Source organism: Podarcis filfolensis (assembly GCF_964270895.1).
Source record: "Podarcis filfolensis genome assembly, chromosome: 6".
In the NCBI taxonomy this organism is placed as follows: Eukaryota; Metazoa; Chordata; class Lepidosauria; order Squamata; family Lacertidae; genus Podarcis; species Podarcis filfolensis.
The window spans coordinates 62,869,006-62,886,187 of record NC_139609.1 but is presented as its reverse complement, the minus strand read 5'-3'; the positions used below and the strand labels follow the sequence as shown (position 1 = coordinate 62,886,187).

The following is a 17,182-nucleotide window of genomic DNA, read 5'->3' as shown; positions in this document are numbered from 1 at the left end:
CGGGTCATGTGGCCAGCATGACTAAGCCGCTTCTGGCGAACCAGAGCAGCGCACGGAAACGCTGTTTACCTTCCCGCAGGAGCGGTACCTATTTATCTACTTGCACTTTGACGTGCTTTCGAACTTCTAGGTTGGCAGGAGCAGGGACCGAGCAACGGGAGCTCACCCCATCGCGGGGATTCGAACCGCCGACCTTCTGATCAGCAAGTCCTAGGCTCTGTGGTTTAACCCACAGCACCACCCGGTGTATGTATGAAGCCGTCCTAGGGAACAGAGTAATACCAGCCACCTAAATAAACTGAAGTGACCAGAGGATGAATGGCTGCTAGGAGGAACGCAGAGAGAAGAAATACCATGGTGCATCTGCAGCAGCACAACTGGATGTCTTCATCTGCCCCAACTGCAACAAAACATGTCTCTCCTGCATTGGTTTCTACAGCCACAGCGAGTGCTGTAACTCTCTAACAGTTTGACTTCGTTCCCAAAGGAGCACTCTTCTATTGTCTCCCGAGACAGACGGATGTCATCAACAACAACAAAATAAATGGACAAGAGCCAAGACTAATTGAGACAGGAAAGAGTGTTTGTTTTCAGGCCAAATCAGCAAGATTTATATGAGTGGTATCCAGCTAAGTCAGACTTTGAATAGAGCCACAGAATTCAATAGTCTTAAGTTAGCCAGCCTGCACATTTTATTGTTTACAGTATTATCTACAAGTGTGAAAAGCTATTCAAGAGGAAGGGTGAGATGTAACTTCAATAAATAATAATTGGGTATGTAATAGTTTTCTTGCACAATCCACAAATTTTTTTTTGCGAGGTGGGTTTTTTTTTGTTTTTTGCAGTCTTGAAAGTCGCTGCTACTGCATGTGTCAACATGGGACTAATTTAGGAATAAGATATCCAGGTTTATCATGTAATCACTGACAAAAACATGACACTTGTCAGCCATTAAACAGAGACCAGACCAACAAATTCAACACATAGAATGAACAGCTCTCATAAATGGGCAAACAAGCCAAGGTGGGTTAATGCAATCCCATAATTAGCTTTTTGGAAGTAAATCTCATTGACTCAATAAAACTTACTCAAAGGATCAGGCTGCAAGGCTCACATTTACAGAGCTGAACTTTAAACCTGCATTGCTTCCTCGATATACATCGATATATAACTTGGATTTAATTTTTATAGGTGCCAGCACCTAAAGTTTTTAATGCCCCATAATGTTAAAACACACACACCTTAAAACCAAACTGTTTGGTGCCCACTTTGACATCTTTTGTCACTTTGTATGTAAGATGTTCAGACTGCAAAGGAGATGGGTCCAATCTCCTTAAAAAAATTCCAGGACAGCAGAAGAAAGATACAGCCTTTTACGCCTCCCATTCTGTTCTTCTGCCCATATCATGTTGCTTGCTGTGATTAGTTTTCCACCACAGTAGGCAAGGCAAAGGTGAAAGGACCAATGGAGGCACAGGTCAGGGGTCACAGTGACTGTTCTTTTAAGGAGACAAACAGGATCTCCAGACTGCATCCTGGCAAATATGGCATTTCGACTCATTTTATCCTGGTGCAGTTTCTTAATTAAAACCTCTCCCCAAAATTCAATTAACAAGTTGCATTTTAAAGTGACAGTAATACTCTTACTGTCTTAATATTCTGTATTTGTATTGTATGGGTATTAGTGAATGCTGTGAAGTCTCATTCTCATCTCTAGAGGTGAGTCATACAAAACGCTAAACTCCCTAGTCTAAAAATTGACCTGTAGAATTGTCTGAAGAAGGTGCAATCTCAATTATTTCCAATGGATTCAATAACACCTGGGTCTGACAATGCCTCCTAGGCTAGCAGACTTCTCTCAAGGTTCCTGTGTTTTTTGTACTTGCATGACAAATGGAAATCCAGTAAGTTTGGCTTTTTCTGGCATGGAGATGCAGTGATGAAAAAAAAATCCTAGCAGCTTAATTTTTTCTCTTTTTGTGGAGTTATTAAAGCGGGGACCGAGAACTAATGGCCTTCCAGAGGTTGTTGACTTCCAACTCCCATCAACTTCAGCTACAATTGTAAGAGATGATGGAAACTGAAGTCCAATATGACCAGGAGGACCACAGGTTCTCCATTCCTGTGTTAAAGCCACAGCTACCAGAAAAAGTAAGCAACCTTAGTCCCTCTCATCTATTTGCTTTCTTCTGCTTTATCCCTCTAAACCCTTCTTCCCCTTCCCTACTACTATGCCATCTTCTTCCAACCACTAGGCTCTTCAAATTTCAATTCTTGGCCCCACATACCTATTGGGGCCACTGCCATTTAACTCTCCCACTTAACCTTGGCTCCTGCTCTCCTTTTCTGCACCTAGATTCCTCTTCTGTTCCTTGCCTCCCACTAGGATGAAGGCATCCATCCTTTCTTTGCTGCTTCAAAGTGTCAGATGCACTTCAAGAAGGAAGATGGTGCTGAAAATTTCTTCCATAAACTGATAGTCTAGATATAATCTTCTACAGGCCAAGCTGGCACTAGTCACTAGGAAGTCTATGTAATTACTTAAATGCTTTAAGCAAAGGTTGCTGAGTGACTATGTGGCATAAGTTGCCCCCTTATCCATTTTGCACAGAAGCCCTTAGAACTCATTCTTACCTTGTCCCTAATAACTTACAAACAGTCTATTTACAAGCGGACGCTTGGACTACTTTCAGTCTAGGACAGGCTCTTGTGCATCATTTTACAGCTATCAAAGGAAGAGCCAGAACAAAGCAGAGAGGACGAGGCCTATAACTTGGCCAAAGCTGGTGCAAGGCGATACAGCTTCCTCGTACATGCCTTATCGAAGACCTCCTTGGTATGAATAAGAAATGGGTTGTCGTGCTCCAGGCCTGACGGTAAATGTATTTGCAGTTCCACTATATTGTTGATTTCCATGAGAGGATCTGAAGGGGGGAGGGAGAAAAACAAAAATGTTACCACATGAACGGAAATAATTAATTATACAATATAATACAAAGTCCTGAGAAGCAATATGGGATGGGAAAGTAAGAAAATGATTTTTGCTCAGCCCCGGCTCAATGCATTTTGAATGTTTTCTATGCAGTCAATAACCTTGGCAAACAGACATGCTGATTTTAAGAGGAAAAGTGCTTCACATGTGCAGTTTTCCTTGCTCTTCACCTAAATCTGGTATTGTGACTACATACCCTTCAAGAGTTCTGATTTTCCTGGGACATCCCAGAATTACTTTGATCCCAGAATGTCCCATTTCCCCCCTCCAGTGCTGCCACCGCCAAGCTCAGAAAAGAGGTTTTGCTGGCACTTGCAGTGGTGCTTCACTTCTGCATGAGTCAGCTGGAGAAACAAGGCTAATATTCCAGAAGTCCTTGTCTTAGACTCTGTGAAAGGATTCTGCGGAACTGTAACAACCCTTCATGTGGATTATTGGACTCTAGGAACTGACAGGTGGAATAGACACTTATACATGTATGGACCTGATGCATGAATGGAATATAGAATGAACTGATCCACTGGGTCTTCTGCTTTTTTCATTGAACTTTATGAGACTTCTGTTGAAATCTACAATTTGAAACAATGGATAGTATACTGTATTTATTCAAAAGTACAGTCGGTTACGTATTGTGTGGGGTACTGAGAAGAATGTGATAAAAAATGGCCCGTCAGGGATTTTCTACTCTTCTCTAGAGAGGGGGAAAGGACTGGATCTACTAGGTCGGGGGTGGAGAGCCTCGGGTCCAGAGAGCCATACATAAGCACTTCTAAGTTTTGCATGGCTGGAGTGGAGCCAACTGTACAAACATAGGAGTCATAACCCTTGCCCCCACCCACTACTGGCAGGCGGTCCCTGGAAGGTTGCCCACCGCAAGCGTATGAAGCCCCTGGCTTGAAAAGGGTTTCCCCACCCCCACACTAAACAGTGCGTACTGGAGGATTTTATAGTTGTCGCCTGCATGCCTACACCTTGCCAGCAGCACTTTCCTTGAAGCTCCCAGATCACATTACAATTCCTGCATTTATGGCAAGTGGAACATACCTGCCAGCGGCTGCTGTGTTGCTAGTGTACTCTCCGTTCTGGCCTTTATACATGGCTTCACTGGCAGCATTACTGTAAGTCACCATCTTCCCAGGTAATTCCAGGGACACCCTTCGCCCTTGTGTGCTGTTTGGACCATTCCTGTGTGTGGAGTTGGCCCGGCGCATCCCTTCCGCGGCCTGAGAGTTGTATGACATTGTACTGTGGCCGTAGGAGGAGGTGGGTGTGCTCATGCTGCGAGAAGACATGGTGGGCCGGCTATACGACCTATCCGTCTCTGTCACATAAAGGCGCTTCTTGATCAGAGGACGGGTGTTGTCATAGGAACTGAGGTAGCTGGAGGAGTAGCTCCCACCTGGGTAATGGTGACTGTATCCACTGGGCCTCATGCTGTTTTCCAGAATTGATTTGGATGTCAGGGAATAACTGTTACTGTAGTTATAGCTTGAAGGGTTAGAATTAAGTTGCTTATTTGAGGCCTGGTTGCCACCTGCAATATTAAGGGCTTTGTGATTCTCCTCCCCTTTTGAAGAATCGTCTGGGACCACTTGGGCTTCGTTGCTGAACTCGGGTGGAGGGGGAATGATCTCATAATCAAAACCCTCTTCCACCTCATCGTTGTTGTCTTTGGCATGGTTTTGGGGTGCTGTGAGAGAGTGCAAGGGAGCTTCCTGCCTGCTGTGACTTAGGAGGCCTTGAACTAACATGGAAGTCCCATGCCTGTTTGATGAGGGAAGATTCTGGGAGACATTCATCTCCTTGACCTTCTGCGCATTCCCACATTGTTCTGAGGCACTGGAAAATGTCTGAGGCTTCTGATCCCTCTGCCCCTCTGACAAGCCCAAGGTGCTGCTGTCAGGTATTCCTGCTCCATTACACTGCTTGTTTTCAGAGGCTGCAAGTGATTCCTTTTGAGGAGACTTTGGTACAATCGTGACAGAGTTGGGCTTGGAGTCACTGTAGTAAATAGTGGGTGACCCAGTCTCTGACTGGCTGTTGCTGTGCAACTTCTCTGATAACTTGAACTGGGGCCTCTCTGACAAGTAGCTGTTCTGTCGGGAGGCAGAGGCAGAAGATCTACCTCTTTGGGCCCTCTGTTGTGCAGCTAAGAGGAGAGCCATTGGGGATCCCCTCTCTACTTTTTCTCCTGTAACAGGGTGAACCAAAACTTCACTATTCATTTTCTCTGTCTTCCAAGAGGATGTGGATGTCTCTGAGGGCCTGCACTCAGCTGAGTCTCTTTGGTTTTCATTATGATTTGTGCTGGTGGTTCCATCTTCTGTCGTTTGGGAAGAACTCGCAGAAGCCAGACTGTCAATGGAACCAAACCTCGTCCTATGCATCTTGTATTGGAAAAGAGAGAAATCCATGTTAGGAGATGCATTTGGTAGAGGTGAGGCCGTGCCAGAAGAGGCTGCTGAAGGTGCAGATGGAACCAAGAGTTCATTCTTTGGTTTCAGAGGAGAGGCTGGGGGTTTACAAGTGTTGTCAGGTGTCGAGTGGCCAGCAGAGGTGCTAGGAATCTTAGGCTCTTTCTCTGTCACTTCCATCTTTGGTGTATTCGGACTTGCTGTGGGTTTTGGAAGCCCAGGCTCGCCACTATTGGTCTGGCTGCCACCAAACTGAAGAGTAACTTGCTTCTTTGGTTCTGGAGTATGTCTTAGGTTTGCAAAAGCCAAAGGTGGCCCCCCGTCCTTGGTTGGTGACAACAAGGCTTCCAGTTCATCTTTGAATTTCAAAACACTGTTTGCTTGTACAGAGGTGGATTTGTTGTCTAGTGTTGAGGCAGCATCACTGGGGGATGCTTTGCCCATGGAAGGTTTATTAGCAGGCCTGATTCCTTTGCTTTCGCTTTCTGTAACTGCTGGTGATTTTGGGCTTGTCACGGCAGGCCTAGCTTGTTTTGGTTCATCTGGAACAACTTGGTTGCTATTGGTAACGTTGGCTTTAGTCTTGGGAGATACAGTTCTGTCTAGTGGCCTGTCTTCCTTTCTGCACGAAGAGGACAGCAGGGCAGACAATTCATTCTTTAGCTTGTCCAGATTGCTGCGTTCCTTCCAGTCTTCATCATCAGAGGACGCCCAGTCCGAAGAATCTGTTTCTTTGCCTGGGAGTGCCTCATGCTTCAGCAGGGAGGCAGAGGAGCCATTAGAATCTGATGTCCGTTTTGAACTTCCAGCCTCTGTGGTTAACATGGAAGGCTTTTCCACTGTGGCTTTCCCTGCGACTTCTCCCTCTGGGTGAACCGTGGCTGCACTTCGTACAGTAAAGTTAGATGGCAGGGCAGGTCGGCTATGAGGAGTCAACTTGGGGAGCTGCTCATCTCTTGGACTGGATTCTTTTTCTGCCGAGGATATAGAGGACGTTCTCACGGGAGTCGGGGGAGGTACTTTTAATGACCTCGGAAAGGTAAGGTGAGGCTCTGGGCTGGATTGTGGCAATAGTGACACCTTATGGGTGGGAGTGCTTGGAGAAGCAAGGTTCGGATTGGGGGAAATGGTTTCGGGCTGCCTCAGGTTCAGAACAGTCTCAGATTTCCATTTGGACACACCATTGGAGAATGGTGGGGTGTGAAGCGCTGGTGAAATGGGAGGCATACGAGGGGCTTTGCCATCCCTAAAAGCCAGAGGTGGAGGAGTAGGAGGAATGAAGTCTGGTGGGGATGGAGTACTGGGGGAAGACAAATTGGAATATGAGAATGAAGGTGGAGCCAGGGATGAAGGAGATGGCAATGGCATTCCTGGAAGAGGTGGCGGGGGTGGAGGCACCATTGGTGGAGGTGGGGGTGGGGGCTCCACAGAAGGTGGAGGTGGAGCTTCCATGGGAGGTGGAGGTGGAACTTCCATCGGAGGTGGTGGTATGTCAACCGTTGGTGGTGGTGGTGGAGGAGGGGGAACAGGTGGTGGTGGTGGAATGTATTCATCATCCAAGTAGTTCTCTTCAAATGCCTTGGGCCTCAGATCAAGAACTGAATTGTACTTTCTGTAATTGCCATTGATCTGAGAAGCTAGTCCTAGGGAGACAACAACACATACAGTGGTGTTAAGGTGGCCTCTCATTTTAGTCAACATTAAGGCATTTTTTTCTGTTAGGCAATGCTGAGAAACTCTTTAATAAGATGGGTAGGCGGGGATAATAATAAATAATAATCATCAAATAATCAAATAATAATAATAATAATAATAATACCCTGCCCATCTGGCTGGGTTTCCCCAGGCACTCTGGGCGGCTTCCAATAAAACACTAAAATACAATAACCTATTAAACATTAAAAGCTTCCCTAAACATGGCCCCCTTTCCCTGAAAAGTGAAGAAACAGACATAAAATCATACAAGTCCATTCATAATAGTTTCTACTTTTGGTTTCCTTCCATCCTTCCATTCTAAGTAACACATTCTGTCCACCCCCTGTTTTATTCACCTTGAGCAGACCATAGTGAAGCCTGCTCACTCGCGGTCCGCTTGGCTGGCCCCGCCTCCACCAAAGCCGCTGATTGGATTATTTGAACCAGAGTTTGGTGGGAACCCCCAACAACTGCAACATCAGGGGGGAGGGCCAGCACAACCAGCTGGCAAGTCTCACGTGGCTTGGGGGTGCTGCGCGCGGTCCTGCAAAGGGCACTCACAATCGGAGGAGTGAGCGTTCATTCTGTCAGCACAAGGATTGGCAATTGCATACTGGATCTCCCTTCCCCCAACCCTGGGGGGCGGGGTTCCTCCCAACCCTTCAGAGCAAATTTGGGGAAGGTGCAGGGTATAGGAGTCAACTCCTAGGGGCCCTGGAGACTTTGGCCTCCACAATAAAATATTTGAGGGGGCCAAGCACCCACAAAATTGATGGGCATTCCCATTCAAATGGTGTGTGTACACTGTGTCATGTGATTGGTTATGTGGGGTGGGGTTTACCTGGGTCCCCACAATATTTTATTCAAGTTGGCACCCCTGGTGCAGTGTGTGGGCAGGGAGAGGAGAGGGGGCTGGGTTCTGTTACACAAGTGGAAATTCTTGTGCTGATGGAGGGCATTGGATAAGTTTTAGAATTCCATGAAACTGAGAAGACTGCTTTTGTCCCTGACAGATTTTTCTAACTAAATAGCTTTTATCAGTTTTCAGAAACTCTTTCAGATTCGGAAACTGATACAAACTGGAGATGCAAAAGGGAAACTTTATCAGTAACATGGCAACCACACAGCAGTTCTTGTCTCATTCCAGAGAATCATGTGTGCTCACATGTGGTTCAGAATCTCCTGTGCATGCGAAGGAGGTCTATGCAGGTAACTGGAGGGAGCTCAATCATCTGGATCAAAAAATCATAGAATCATAGAGTTGGAAGGGACGCTGACGATCATTCTAGTCCAACCCCTTGCAATGCAGAAATATGCAGCTGCCCCATATGAGGATTAAACCTGCAGCCATGGTGTTATCAGCACCGCACTGTAACCAACTGAGCTATGCAACCTCTCAGATGATTAGATAACTGCCTTGTTTCTTTTGCTGAGGCAGAGTAAGGGCCAAACAAGATCTAGTTCATTAAATGGACATTTACATCTAATTGAGCAGGTTTTTACAAATGAAAACAAGATCAGCTGTAGGAGGCGGGAGCTGATAATTATTGGGACCGCAAAAGGTGAGGAGAGGGAGTTGAAGTCTATCGTCCCCTGCTGCAGTTTTGGGGAAGATCCTTCCACTTGAATATGCTGTTTGCTTTGGAGTATCCTTCCCCAGCTAGTGCTGTCTGCAGTTTTAAAAAACCTGCACAGTAAATGCAAATATGCACTGAGCAAGTCACATCTAGTTTAGAGCTACAGAGCAAAACCACACATTATGGAAACGCAGGAGTCATTTGAATGGCCAGTTTTCTCCTGAAACTGCTTCTTCCCAGCTCTTTTGCTGCCGGTGCTGGATCACCTTCCGATTTGAAACATCGCTGCTTTAATTTTAGGGTGACTGGCACAGGTGAGGGGTTAGATGCTTTTCTGGCACCTATCTGTCGATGCTCTAGTTTAAACAGCCCCCAACATACCACTCGTGTAAGCTGGGCGGTGACCCAACAGAAACATTCATCTACCACTGTAACACCTACATTTGGATTTTCTAGAACAACCAGCAAAGCAATCTCGATGGGAATCTAATGGTTTTTTTTCTAATAGCTGCTCTGTGAAACTACATTCAGCACTCCACACAGCTGGTGTCCAGGAAATGTTCCTCCCAATGCAGGAACAGATACTGGAGTCTGCAAGACTGGCAGCCTTTTCCTGGGCTGATATCAAAACAAGCAGGACGAATACTTTCCTGTTTCCTAGTGAATATGAGACTGTAGCAAACAAGACTGACTTATTAACAGGGAAGTAACTTTATATTTTTAAATATGTCTGATAATTGCCATGGCTGCCTGACTGCAGAAACTAGCTGAACGTGCTCTTGAAGAGGTTGATTCAGCTTTATGATAGCTGCCCTTAACTCAGTGCCAAGCTGTCTTCCTGTTAGCAACACTAAATATTTTGGGTGATAGCTAACCAAGTGATACTCCAGGTAGGCCTATGGAAACAAATGGACGAAAGTTAGTCATCATGAGTAACTTAAGTCCACTGCTTTCAGCGAGTCTACTCTGAGTCGGACTTAGGTTCAGCATAGATTTCTAGAAGTTCTCAAGCTGGAACGTGTTCTAACAGAAACTACTGAACTAATGGTGAATATTTTAAAATAAATGTAAAGTGCTTTCTGGTTTGTTTTTAATTGATCATTAAAAATGTCCTGCTATAAAAAAATAACAGGATGCCATTAAAATGCTCATTATTGCTTTGGTATCTCATTTGCTTTGCAGGTTCAATCCCCAGCATCTCCAGGTAGGGCTGAGAGAGAACCCTGCTTGAAATCCTACAAAGTCGCTGCAAGTCTTTGTTGACAATAACACTGAGGTTGTTTGTTGTTTAGTCATTTAGTCGTGTCCGACTCTTCGTAACCCCATGGACCAGAGCACGCCAGGCACTCCTGTCTTCCACTGCCTCCCGCAGCTTGGTCAAACTCATGTTTGTAGCTTCGAGAACACTGTCCAACCATCTCGTCCTCTGTCGTCCCCTTCTCCTTGTGCCCTCAATCTTTCCCAACATCAGGGTCTTTTCCAGGGAGTCTTCTCTTCTCATGAGGTGGCCAAAGTACTGGAGCCTCAGCTTCACGATCTGTCCTTCCAGTGAGCACTCAGGGCTGATTTCCTTCAGAATGGATAGGTTTGTTCTTCTTGCAGTCCATGGGACTCTCAAGAGCCTCCTCCAGCACTATAATTCAAAAGCATCAGTTCTTTGGCGATCAGCCTTCTTTATGGTCCAGCTCTCACTTCCATACATCACTACTGGGAAAACTGAGGTAGGTGGACCAATCACCTGACTCCAGCTTCTGTGTCCCTATGACTGTGCGTTACCACAGTGTGTGTCATTGTGCTGCCGTTGCAAGGAAATCAATAGTGATGTCAAAAGATCATCAGTACAAAGGTCTGGGACAAGCTGAATTGAATGGTGTACATGTGCAAAGCAGGAGTTGTTGATTTAACAACTGTCATCTTAACAACTGTCATCTTACCTAGAGCTGGTTTTTCCTCAAAGCCTTCTGGTACTGATGGCGTTGGCACAGCCACTCCATGAGGCTCTTGAGCATTCTGAAAAACGTTGGGAAAACAGACTTCAAAGACCATAAACAACAAGTGGTGGAAGGCAGAAACATTCAGAGATTTAAGCACATGGCAAACAACAGGCTTCAGTTTCAAAGCAAACCAGAATCTATCTATCTATATCTATCATCTCCTGGCATTACAAGAGTCAATTCCATTGACGTATGGTTCTCTGGCTTTTGGCAATTCATTATTTATTTGGCATTTGTTATTTATTGATTTTGCACTGCAAATATTTGTAAATTGCTTATTGGTGTATTGCTAAGCATTAAGCAACATGGCAAAATTCTGAATAATAGGACCTGAAGGAGGAGTAGCTAAAGTTTCTCAGCTCAAGGACCACATTGTAGGATAGACATCCCTCAGAGGGCCGAATCCCTCTCAAGGAACACAGTACATATATGCTCATGCAGACATACATATGGCTCACACGCTCAGCCCAGCTACATATATACAGCACCTGGGTACAGGAAGCAATCTGTCTCCCAATTTCCCAGCTGGGAGCAAAGCCTTTTGAATTCCCCTGCTCTAATCTCAGGCAGTCTTTTCAAGTTTCCCGTCAGAGAAAAAAGAAATTCAGGTCTGGGCCTGGTGTGCTACAAGGCATGGCTAGGCAAACTAAGGCCTGGGGGCCGGATCCGGCCCAATCGCCTTCTAAATCTGGCCCGTGGATGGTCCAGGAATCAGCGTATTTTTACATGAGTAGAATGTGTGCTTTTATTTAAAATGCATCTCTGGGTTATTTGTGGGGCATAGGAATTTGTTCATTCCCCCCACCCAAATATAGTCCAGCCCCCCACAAGGTCTGAGGGACAGTGGACCAGCCCCCTGATGGAAAAGTTTGCTGACCCCTGGTTGGCAGCCTGATCTGGCCCACAGGTTCTCCAGCGCTGGTCCAAAATGAACAGATTCATGTACTGATCTGAAATATGCTAAGTTGGTTCCCAGATGTGATCTGTTCACAAGTCAAAAGGGGACCTTTTACAAAATGGTTTTCATGATAATGGAAACCCCCCTGGCCATGTTCCCTCTTTGCAGGCTGCTCCCTTGCAAAGCTCAAAGCAGAGTTCACAGTTGGCCTGGGCTCTCCCCTCTGCTGTTTATGACTATGAATAATAATAATAAATTTACTGCCCTATATCCGCAGGTCTCAGAGCAGTTCACAGGTTAAAAACACAAAATATATAATTAAAATAAAAACAAAAACAACCCAATAACCCCTATCCCAACACATTTTAAAAGGGCATGGAATGTCAACCAGCCAAAGTGGGACATTATTGCCTGGTGCCTAAAGGCATATAATGAAGGTGTCAGGCGAACCTTCCTGCACAGCAGATGTGGCTTGGCTTGGGACACTAAGCCTGATCACCTAGACTGTCTGCAATGCTTGTGAAAATGTCAAGATAATATTGGGCTATACTGGACACCCACCTTCCTCTGCTCTTTCCCTGAAAGCCATCATAGCAGCCCAGAATACTGAACAAGGGATTCTGCTGGAATCCAGCCCCATGGAATTAGACTCAACTCGCCTCTCCACTGGTGATTCACTATTGCCATCATTCCACAAAAAAAGGCATTTAATGCTTTTGCTACTCTCTGAGCCTACACTAATGCATCTAAATTACAGGGAGGTCAGTGTTGGGAGTTGAAGTCATGCTTCCTTCTTTTGGGGACAGTGACTTATTTAGTAGCACTGAGTTTCTGCCCCACCCAAGTACAATGAACCTGCATCAACACCATTCCTTCAGCGGTTTAATTCACATATGGAATTGGGACCCTGCAGATGTTGTTGGATTCCCACTCCCATCACCCACAGCCAGAATGGCTAACAATCACTGATGATGGGGGCTGCAGTATGACAACATCTTGATGGGGGCTGCAGTATGACAACATCTAGAGGACCATGGGTTCCCTAAAGGTAAAGGTAAAGGTAAAGGACCCCTGACAGTTAAGTCCAGTCGCAGACGACTCTGGGGTTGCGGCGCTCATCTCGCTTTATTGGCCAAGGGAGCTGGCCTTTGTCCGCAGACAGTTTTTCCGGGTCATGTGGCCAGCATGACTAAGCTGCTTCTGGCGCAACGGAACACTGAAACCAGAGCAGCGCACAGAAACGCCGTTTACCTTCCCGCTGGAGTGGTACCTATTTATCTGCTTGCAATTTTTGACGTGCTTTTGAACTGCTAGGTTGGCAGGAGCTGGGACCGAGCAACGCGAGTTCACCCCGTCGCGGGGATTCAAACCACCAATCTTCTGACTGGCAAGCCCAAGAGGCTCTGTGGTTTGAATGACAGTGCCACCCACTTCCCTGACATGGGTTCACTACCCCTGTATTATAGTTGCCCCACTACTAGTCATGGGGCAACATACTCCACAGTGTTTGCAAACATGAGTTGATCAAGGCAAGAGTCTTCATTTTACTACATAGGCACAGCTAAGAACATCATATCAGAAATGAAGCAGTTCCAGGTGCAAATATAATTTGGAAAATCTTTAAGCACCCACACTATTTTTAAGACACATACGTAATGTAGCTTCCAGTGCACCAAGTTCAGCACAGTTACACTGCTGAAAATGCTGGAAGTGTGCCTGGAGAATGCAAGCGCCTTTCCCTCTTAGAGACACTTGTGCCCATCATAGAAAATCCACCTTTGCATGTTGCACAAGCTGCCGCTTCATCCTACCATGTTCCCTGGTCATTTGTGTGAACCAGAGAGGGACCAGTACAGAGAAGCATTATATGGGGTGGCCACGTGTCCTTCTAGAAAAAGAGGTGCTGGAATGTACCATGAACACCTCCCTTGTTCTCTTATAATGGCAATGGCGCCCACCTGAGAGGTGCTGGAACTGAGTCCTGGTAAGTTCCAGCTGAAAAAAAGCCCTGTGTCCTTCTTTACAGAAGATTATGTGAAAGGCTAGCAGAAGGCCTCTATTTGAGGGACTGTCTGATCAAAGTCCTGTTGAAAGACAGAGAACTCTAAGAAGAGAGAGCAGCAGAGGTCTTGATGATGACATTTAGCACCCAGACAGAAGCCCCAGCAAGAACATGGGTCACCATGTCTCTATGATGAGGTGTATTTTATTTGAATTTAAATTATAGTAAATATTTCTAAATGTGCACCTATGAATTAACATGTAAACACTATGCAAATCTTTGTGCTGTTCTGTCCTGTCCTCTTTTTTGGCCATCTTAAGTGCAATGCACCTGTTTCAAGGAAAACAAGAAGTTCTCTTATGATGCTTTTCACTAAAATGCTTGTACTCTACATCATCTCATGCATTCTTTTAACACTGGGTGTTCTTACAAATAATGAGGAAATGGGAATTCTTACTGGCGGCATTAAAATGCTCTGCTTCATTTCAAGGGTTTTTAACTGCTCTGCTATGCATACACCCTTTGATAATTATTAAGCCAAAAATCTGTGCTTTTCACTGAGCAGTTTTCATCATTCAAGGAGACTGCAACCAAAGACACACCACCCTATACAACTCAAACCAGAATGTCAAAGAGCAGATAAATTGTTACAACCTCCCTTCTCTCTCTTTCTTTTTTGGTAAAGCAATGAGCTATGCAATTGATGAAGACCAGAACAAACGTCATAGTATCCTGCCTTGCAGTTGCCACAACTGTTAAGTTGTGGGTGAACATATCAGACGACACAGCGGCTCTTCAAACAGCTCTTGTTTATTCACAGGCCAGAACAGAACTGAACTGAAGGGTTCAGCCAGCCTGCTTATATAGAGCTCCAGTACAATGTAACTGTAACAACTTTCCGTAACTATCCAATCACTGAATGCCACTTTCGATCCCTTATTTGCATATGTGGACCTGAACTATCTACAGTATCCCCCTGCTGGCCCAGGGTGAGAACTTCCGTACATAACAACAACCTACTAACCAATGAAATAGCTGTGGGGCCAAAGACCTTGAACTGAGGAAAGCTTTCCTTCTAACCTATGCAGGCCTGCAAATAACGTGGAAGCAGAATGAAAACATTTACCAGTAATAAATTGTTGCAAGTTTTGTTTTTAAATCTAATCTGGTAGTCTCAATTTCACAGTGTTAATTGCATGCTATGAAAATGTGCATATTTTTAAACTTTACTAGTTTTGTAAATAAAACTCGAAAATGTTTGTTTGTTTTATCATTTTGAAAAGTTAGTAATTTCAATGTCTTAGGTGTTACGAAAATGTGCACATAATTCCTCATTCTCATTGCCCTGCTCTCCGCTGTCGAACCACCCTATCCTGAAATCATCTCTTCTTACAAATCTTTCAAACCAATTTCAGCTTTTGTCCTCATTCCCCATATGTCTGTCACAGACCAAAGCCAACCCTCTGTGTTTCATTATATTTTAAGGTTACCTACCATTTCTGTATTCATGTACCTGAAACTATTATTAAGCCTAAAGTTGATTCACTTGGCACACATCTCCAAACCTGTCTCACCCGCATGTCTAACCTGCTTAGGCCCATGCTATACATTTTTTTAGGGACAGAGGAACACGAATAGCAGGATTGGGTTCAGGTTGCAGTGACTAGCGGGCTTGAGAAGCATTACTTCCCTACTTTAAGGAAATCCTGCAGCTCTGAAATGCTTCTGGCTTCAAAGTTGGGAAGAGTCTGGAGCTGTTAGCAGAGTTGATTGTATAAGGTGCGCCTCTCAAGTAAGTGCCCAATGATGCTTTGATCCTCTTCCATTCTCGCCCCCAAACCAACACCACACTTCCTGCTTTTGGTTTCAATTGCCTTTTCCTTTCCAGTGGCCTCAGTCAGTCAATTCTCATGTAAAGTTGTATGCAAGTGTCAGACACACCAAATCGGAACATCTCACACCGACATGGGGATGCTAGTTACAGGTAGGTAGCCGTGTTGGTCTGCCGTAGTCGAAACAAAATTAAAAAATTCCTTCGGGTAGCACCTTAGAGACCAACTAAGTTTGTTACTGGTGTGAGCTTTCGTGTGCACGCACACTTCTTCAGATATGGGGATGCTTATGATCTCTATTATGCTGTCTGCTGCAGTGCTAATACACACACACACACACACACACACACACACACACACGTTCAGTGTGGTGAGTGTGGCACCACTGAAATTAAGAAGTAAAGCATCAGCCAGCCCTTTGCTCTAGTTGACACCTTATGGGTTGAAGTGCTTCCTCATTGAAGAGAATCAATGTGGTATAGTGGTTAGCATAAACCACTAGGGCCTGGGTGACCAGAGTTCAAGTCCTATGTTACAGGGCTGTTGTGAGGATAAAATGGGGAGAAGGAGAACCATGTTGCCACCTTGAGCTCCTTAGAGGAAAAGGGTGAGGTATAGATTTTAATAATAATAATGCACTGAAAATGATAAAAGAAGCTGTGACTGGAAGGTTGTGGTTCCGTTCCAAAGCAGAAGGTAGCAGGAAAGGCACAATATTTCTAATCTAAGTCTTATTTCATGCCAAATGAAATGTAAAAAAGAGAGAGAGGTTTCCCATCACTGAGTTTGTAAACATTTTTTTAAAAAAATTATTTTACCAATACAGATACATACAAGGCTTAGCCAAACCATGACCAAGCACAAACACACGAATCTGTCTTATGGTTGCAGGTTGCTGTTGTTAAAGAAGGGAGACCTTGATGATGATCCTGGGTTCAGATGGCCCACTAAGCCAGTTCTTGACATAGCTGCTGCTTTCGTGTGCTTTTTAGCCTGGTGAGGAGCTAGGTGAGTGTGAGTTCCTTTGCAGGAGCCAGCATAACATGCCAGCATAACTCTGGCTTACAATGATGGGCAAACCACCTCAAAATCCATGATTATTTTACCCATATTACAGAAGGTGGAGCTGTGTCAGAGAGTATGTGGATTACTGTGCCAGCCTTGCAAAGTAACCCAGTGTTGTTATACTCATTCTGCTCAAAGAAGAGAGAAGGGCAGTGTGTAAAAGCCCTGAAGTGTAATCCAGTATTATTTTAAATTCTGGTGTGCTTTTTTTTTTTAAGGGTAATGTAGTGCAGTTGATTGTATTAACTGGACAATTAATTAAGGGCTAGAAGGGCTGAAGGGAAGCAGGAAAAGAACTGAGTTTCAGCTGTGAATGGAAAGGCATCATCTGGATGTCAGGTAGACTCATGGATGGATAGCATGTCTAACTGTTGAGAAACAAGGTAGATGATAGACCTGAAATACATGTTTCTCAGAGGCCAGGTCTACTCAGGTCTTAACGCTGTTCCGTCACCAGATCTACCAGAAATAGTAGACATGCTGTGGTGCTAGTTATGATTGATTGTTTATAGCGTTGAACTGAAAAAAATTATGCTGACATCCATGCTTTGGTCTCTTCTCCTCTGTTATCTATTATCACACTAGGACCTTCTATCTGGATTCCTTTTTATGCTTTAAAATTATGCCTGTATTTGGGAATTGTTGCTTTGCACGTGTATAATTCTACCACATTTCTAATTTCAGCAACCATGACAAAGCTGTTTGGATTAAGT

General features: G+C 44.8%; 1 protein-coding gene across 3 annotated transcripts in view; it reads right to left on the bottom strand.

Moving 5' to 3' along the window:
- Nucleotides 1–583: 583 nt before the first annotated feature.
- Nucleotides 584–17,182, bottom strand: part of LOC310764084 (uncharacterized protein C6orf132) — a 42,666-nt gene continuing 26,067 nt past the window's right edge. For all 3 annotated transcript variants that reach the window (XM_083617338.1, XM_083617339.1, XM_083617337.1), the window contains exons 3-5: nt 10,613–10,688; nt 4,037–7,049; nt 584–2,924 (exon numbers count right to left, since the gene is read on the bottom strand). In XM_083617338.1, coding sequence (XP_083473464.1) covers nt 2,819–2,924; nt 4,037–6,882 — 2,952 coding nt within the window. In that variant the 5' untranslated portion in view covers nt 6,883–7,049; nt 10,613–10,688 and the 3' untranslated portion in view covers nt 584–2,818. The remainder of the gene's footprint in view (nt 2,925–4,036; nt 7,050–10,612; nt 10,689–17,182) is intronic.